The sequence below is a fragment of the Triticum urartu genome, chromosome 3A (assembly GCF_056163025.1).
Source record: "Triticum urartu cultivar PI428250 chromosome 3A, HENAU_Tu73, whole genome shotgun sequence".
NCBI lineage: Eukaryota > Viridiplantae > Streptophyta > Magnoliopsida > Poales > Poaceae > Triticum > Triticum urartu.
The window spans coordinates 580,838,872-580,845,763 of NC_141875.1; the positions used below are offsets into that span (position 1 = coordinate 580,838,872).

The 6,892-nt window shown below is 45.4% G+C and overlaps 1 protein-coding gene across 1 annotated transcript; it reads left to right on the forward strand.

Moving 5' to 3' along the window:
- The first annotated feature begins 223 nt into the window (after positions 1-223).
- Positions 224-6,534, forward strand: LOC125545230 (calcium-dependent protein kinase 3). The gene is made up of 7 exons (XM_048709121.2): positions 224-1,063; positions 2,232-2,375; positions 2,462-2,614; positions 3,791-3,906; positions 4,021-4,188; positions 5,751-5,981; positions 6,069-6,534. The coding sequence occupies exons 1-7, from the start codon at positions 382-384 to the stop codon at positions 6,216-6,218; spliced, it is 1,644 nt and encodes a 547-aa protein (XP_048565078.1). The 5' UTR covers positions 224-381; the 3' UTR covers positions 6,219-6,534.
- The last annotated feature ends 358 nt before the right edge of the window (positions 6,535-6,892 follow it).

Consider the following 6,892-nt stretch of genomic DNA (forward strand, 5'->3'; position numbering starts at 1 on the left):
CGCAGTCAAACCCCCCACCGCCAAACCGCAAGGCGCACGCGGAAACGGGCCCAGAAGCGCCAGAGCCCCACCGGTCATGCACACGCGCGCGCGAACGGCCCCCGCCGCGTACGCGCCCCCCCCCCCCCCCCCACCCCCCATCGGCCCATCCATCGCTACGCGTCCCCCGCCATGCCGTTGCGTTACCCGGCGGGCGACACAGTTACTGCTCCTCTACTCCCTCCCTGTCCGCCTGCCTCCCTCCGCGTGTAGGCTCTCTCCGCTGGCAGGGTAGAGTAGAGTAGAGTAGAGTAGAGCGAGCGCCCTTCAATTCCCTCCAACCCAGCCGGGCAATGCCGTGCAAACCCTAGCCCCCCGCCCCGCTGATCCCCGCGCGCGGCCATGGGCAACTGCTGCCGCTCGCCGGCCGCCGCCGCGCGGGAGGACGTCAAGTCCTCGCACTTCCCCGCCGCCGCCGCCAAGAGGAAGCCGCACCAGCCTCGGAGCGGCGCCGCGGGGGGCGCGGCGGCGGGCGGAGGAGGCGGAGGCGGAGGGGCGAAGCGGCTGGCCGTGCTGGGCGAGGAGGGGTGCGACTTCATCGGCGGGATCGACGACAAGTACCTGCTGGACCGGGAGCTGGGGCGCGGCGAGTTCGGGGTCACGTACCTCTGCGTCGACCGGGACACCAAGGAGCAGCTCGCCTGCAAGTCCATCTCCAAGCGCAAGCTGCGCACCCCCGTCGACGTGGAGGACGTGCGGCGGGAGGTGGCCATCATGCGCCACCTGCCCCGCAGCCACAGCATCGTGTCCCTGCGGGAGGCGTGCGAGGACGAGGGCGCCGTGCACCTCGTCATGGAGCTCTGCGAGGGCGGCGAGCTCTTCGACCGCATCGTCGCCAGGGGCCACTACACGGAGCGCGCCGCCGCCAACGTCACCCGCACCATCGTCGAGGTCGTGCAGCTCTGCCACCGCCACGGCGTCATCCACCGGGACCTCAAGCCCGAGAACTTCCTCTTCGCCAACAAGAAGGAGAACTCGCCGCTCAAGGCCATCGATTTCGGCCTCTCCATTTTCTTCAAGCCCGGTAACCCAACCCCCCCTGGACTGGAATCTTAGATCCGTTTCCCAATTTGGGAGAATCTGCATTTCTGGATGAATAAAAAAAACGTGGCGGGATTTATATTGGTTTAATGGACTCTCTTAGTCTTAGGTGGAGTGCTGGCAATGGACATCCCGGTAGCTGAATGCCGTTGCTTGGTTGGTGCCTCTTTCATTCAGAACTTAGGATTATCGGAAGGAATTTGGGTTGGACAGCGAATGCGACTGTAGCTAGTATTTTGAAGGCAGGATTCTGGAGTATCCAACCAAGTGGATAATGTATATGCATCGCCTTTACTCCGCTATTTGGCTTGATATGGCATTAGTTCAATGTCAACCCTCTATGCTGTTGGTTTAGCCTCGATTATTTGGTTTGCTGAACATCGTGTTGTGGGTTCTGTGTTTGGTGCTTTAGGTCCACGATCTAGGACGTCTCTAGTGTCAGCCTACTACTTCTAGGAATCGGAAGAAGCAAGTGGTGGAACATCAGTTGTTGCTAAATTTAGCCATTTTGCACTGATTACATTCAGTTCTTCAGTGTGAGGTGAGCTTGGTGGGCTGTACTTTAGGATAAATTATGTAACACTGAAATTATTACAGTTTAGGAAGGGATGCTGGATGTATCTACCATACTGACAGGGTCTGGATCTGAGAGCATGGCTTAATGGAGGAGAGGGGATTTTAGGACAAGGGGATGGATGGTGTGTCTTCCATTTTACTTAATTTTGGAGATACAATCCTGTCCTTTATCTTCATGTAGAGAATGCGTGTCGACCAAACCCTATGAGATAATGTAAGGAACCAACTCATACCAAATCTTATAGATAAGAAAAAGTAATTGTAATCTAGGAAGTACTATTCACGTTAGCAGTTCATCCTCACAGTGACACTTAAACACCAGTAGTGATCATAGCTTATCAAGTATGCTTACTGGTTGGGACTTAGGGTGTTGATGTGCTTTGCTGACGTCGAGTGGACCGTGGTACTGGGCGATTTACGCTCTCTGTCCGTCGCGCCATAGTCCGTTCCTGAAATAAAACATTGTAGCGTCGCTAGCAATGTTGTTGATATACAGCGATTGCACAGTGTGCCTTTTTGGACAGAAAGTGATATATTTTCATCTGAATCTTTCGTTATGTGTTAATTTTTTTCAGGTGAAAAGTTTTCAGAAATTGTTGGAAGCCCCTATTACATGGCTCCCGAAGTATTGAAGAGAAACTATGGACCGGAAATAGACATATGGAGTGCCGGGGTTATCTTATATATTTTACTATGTGGAGTTCCTCCGTTTTGGGCTGGTACTACACTAATTCAAACCTTATCTGTCATTGGCTTTGTGCCTTTATCTTTACTCTTCATGAAAGCTTACATGAAAATATTGCAGAGACCGAACAAGGGGTAGCACAAGCTATTCTTCGTGGGAATATCGATTTTAAGCGAGAACCCTGGCCTAATGTATCGGAAAATGCTAAAGATTTGGTTCGACGTATGTTGGAACCAGATCCAAAGCTCAGGTTAACTGCAAAGCAGGTTCTTGGTATGTACATGGCACACTTATGCTTCTTGCCTACTTCCCTGCAGAAACTATTCAGTTCAGTGGTCAGTAATTGCCACTGTAAAACTCCACATTTTTCATTTCTGTTCCTTCCAGAAATATAGCATCATGCCACAATCTACCCATGGAAATTTATGTCGGTGCCACTAGTCTCGTCTGGAATTATGGCCATGCCATTACTTTCTGTTTAATAATGAAAATTCCACAGTTCCGTTAGTTCTTTTTATGGTTTTGCCACTGCCGTTGCATTTTAGCATTTACCATCCATTTTAGCCGTTAATGCAATGTGGAATGACCGAAACAGCACGGCCAATGTGCATTAATTAGCTGCCTGATTTGATGATCATGGTGGCTCTGAAGTAACTGTGAAGTTTCAAGTTTTTTCATGTACTACATCTATAACTCCGGAGTAATTGAATTTCAAGTTGTCATGTACTACATGTGTAAATCTGATATGAAGTACTCCCTCTGTCCCGAATTACTCGTCTTAGATTTGTCTACATTTTAGTGTTAGATACATCCGTATCTAGACAAATCTAAGACAAGTAATTTGGGACGGAGGTAATATTCGAGTTTCAAGTTACTCCCTCTGTAAACTAATATAATACCTTTTAGACCACTACTTTAGTGATCTAAAAGATCTTATATTAGTTTACAGACGGAGTACTTCATAAATACAGACTTGTTTGCCACACAAACTTGGTAACCAACCCTGAAATCTGTGTGTTGATTTTATCTGCCTATCTGAAGCACACGTTACAAATTCTTTTGTTGTGTCAGATAGTTTTCTGCATCGCAGAATCTATAAGCATAAACTTCAACAGAAGGGCACCTGAAATTTTCCATCTTAAAACTTGTGCTTAATCAGCTCTGTTGTTTCGAATTCAGAGAGATCAGACACTTTGCCACCTAAGCGCACATGTTAAACAGAACATAGACCAATTTCAGTCATCTGGATGCGCATTATTACAGCTTGGGCATTTTATTATTTGTGCTACAACCTGAAAGAATGTTGGGGTCAAAATTGTGGTCTGCTTTGTAATGGAAAGGCTTCTTAAGCATCTTGTCTTTTTTGCCAGTATTTCTAAATTCTTATTTTCCCCTGGTTTGTTATACGTCCGTGTAAGTAATTTCATGACATCAACTTTTATTTCACAGAGCACCATTGGCTTCAAAATGCTAAGAAAGCTCCAAACGTTCCTCTTGGAGATATTGTCAAGTCAAGGCTTAAGCAATTTTCGAGAATGAATAGATTCAAAAGAAGAGCTCTAAGAGTATGCACCTAGCTCATTTAGCCTTTCCATCCTGGTCTGCTCAACTATTTTGCAAGTCATTGCTGTGGCAATTTACTTGTTGTGTGACATATATGGCGTATAATTTTTTACCAGGTCATTGCTGATCATTTGTCTGCTGAGGAAGTTGAGGACATAAAGGAGATGTTCAAGGCAATGGATACTGACAATGATGGCATTGTCTCTTGTGAAGAATTGAAGAGTGGGATAGCAAAATTTGGCTCTCACCTTGTGGAATCAGAAGTGCAGATGCTTATTGAAGCTGTAAGTATTGCAAAGAGTTTAACCTTTATTCTCTACTCTTTATTTAAAAACATGAGGCAAGACATGTGTCTATTTTTCGAGAACACCAATTGGTGGCTAACAAGCCACATATTTTGGGAGCATTGCTATCGAAAGGAGTAAGTTCATGAAAGCACACATACTTTGACCGAACTATCAGCACGGCAGAACTATGTTATTCAGTTCAGTGGTCAGTAATTGCCACTGTAGTTCCGTGAGGTATGCCAAAAAATGCGGTCACCTGGCCCACTGAGCATCAATTCTGTGCCAAAATTCATCTCAAATATGGTGAATGGTTCATCTGCAACGAAATGTGTGTCAAACCAAACTTTTAAGTGTACGAAATAAACAGCCATGTGGTTTTGTGATAGTTTTGGTTAAACTATGCGTAGCTCCAAAAGATTTGATATACAACAAAGAACCACATAGCAAAGGCAATATCATGTATGCCCCAGGTGTCCTTGCCCTCTAGGTCTTTCATTTTCATTTGCCAGATCATCACGGAATTTCAGTGGAATGTTAAATGATCCCACAGCTAACAAATGTTCAAATCACTATGATGACTGTTTCATTTTTTGCATCCATTGCAGGCCATTCTCTTATATTCCACAGTATGGTAAATAAATGTGGTCGAATTAATTTAATTAGATCAGCAGTTTCAAAAACAAGTTAAAATTAAGATAGGAGGGCTCAAACTTGTGACCTCAACAGCTGTTTCTTAGTGCTTTTCCATGATGATAAACAACCTTTCTCATCAAATGTTCTGTTTGGGCTGTCCATTTCCTTCTGCCAGCTGCTTTTTAGATGCTATTCCATTGTTTAACATGTCAAACTTTGTATCTGGTGGTGATTTGGTGCAACTATTTGACTTAGCCCCTTAGTTGCTCATGTATTTTACATTCAGTGTACAGCTTGATGTGTTTGACATTTCTCGCCAGACTAGAAATGAAAATTCCCAATGGATATTTATTCTAGCTCTCCACTTGGCCTAGGTTAATGTGACTCATTCCCTTCTAGCTGACAAAAGCTAGAGAAGCTAGTATTGAGTACTCATTCCATTTAGCAACCATAATGGTTTTGGTTTGCATCATTTGCATCAGACGTAGAGTTACTGTTTTAGTTTGTATCATCTTCATACTTACATGTAGCGGCCTTGTCCAGTTATTGACAGTGTGTCGACTCACTTCCTCATCCTGCTTGAAATAACTTATTGCCTCTCTGTTTGATGTTTGCCTGGTAATTTTACCTTGATTCCATCATTATATACTCTCCTATCAGTCTTATCATTAGACCATTTTCTTTTACCATGAGACATGCGATTTGTTGAGTTTTCTTGGGTGGATTGAGATTGTCAATTTATTTTTCCATGGTATCATGTGAGGGGTTATGTTTGTTTGAGTTGATGGTTGCAATTAGCAGCAGTATAACTATTTGGCACAGGGAGGGCAGTAGATAAAGCTGGGATAAATTCTCGGATTTACTCGCATTAGTTCGTATGGTATACTCAGCACGTTTTATTGACCACCTAATGGTTTGGTAAACAGGTGGATACAAACGGTAAAGGAGTACTAGATTATGCCGAATTTCTAGCTGTCTCTCTTCATCTGCAAAGGATGGCAAATGATGAGCACCTTCGGCGGGCCTTCTTATTCTTTGACAAGGATGGCAATGGTTACATCGAGCCGGACGAGCTTCGAGAGGCTTTGAAGGATGACGGAGCAGCTGATAGCATGGAAGTTGTGAATGACATACTGCAAGAAGTTGACACCGATAAGGTGACGATTCCCTTGTACTACCTCGTAAAGCCAGCATCGTTTCTGATTGACTAAAAGATGGTCTGCTTTTCTTGGCATCAACTGTAGGATGGCAAAATTAGCTACGACGAATTCGTGGCGATGATGAAGACGGGCACAGACTGGAGAAAGGCATCACGGCACTACTCGAGAGGCAGATTCAACAGCCTTAGCATGAAGCTTGTGAAGGACGGTTCCGTCAAATTGGGCGTGGAGTAAAAAACATGGTGTTTATTTGTGCATGTAGTTAGGCATTTGGGCCCCACTAAGCAGCAGCTCCTTTAGTTTTTGTCATGGTCGTTTTGCGTGGAAATTTAGATAGGTGGAACCCCCCCTGATTGGCTTACATGTGTAATTAGTTCTCGTGGATGAGTGGCAATGGCACGCGCGTGGTGACTGGTGAGCGATGTGCCAAGAGCATTGCGCCTGCTTTCTGAACTACTGATGCCAAGTGTTGTACAATGTTTTGCCGCACACAAATACAGTTTCTAGATTTGGTGTAGATGTGTCTGAAATAAGATGTGCCGGCTCAGTATCTCGGAGGTGTTGATACAGGTATGTGTGTGCATTCATAGGGTTGGGTGTATGTGTGTGTATGTGAGCATCTATGACTGTGCTGTGTTAAAAAGAAGGTGCTGCCGTGTTCTCTGAAAAAAAAGCAGTGTGCTAGCGAAAGAGACGCGACAATGTGCACCTAATACACAAGGTACAAATAATAGCAGATGCCGGAGACAATGTGCACCTAGTACACAAGGTACAAATAATGGCAGATGCCGTTCCATTTTCATCCAAGTTGTTCTTCTCCGATCGATGCTTTCGTAACCCATAAGCAGGGGACCGATGCCATGCCGCAGGAGTTAAAAAAACCACGTGCGAAGCAGGGTTTCGCAATG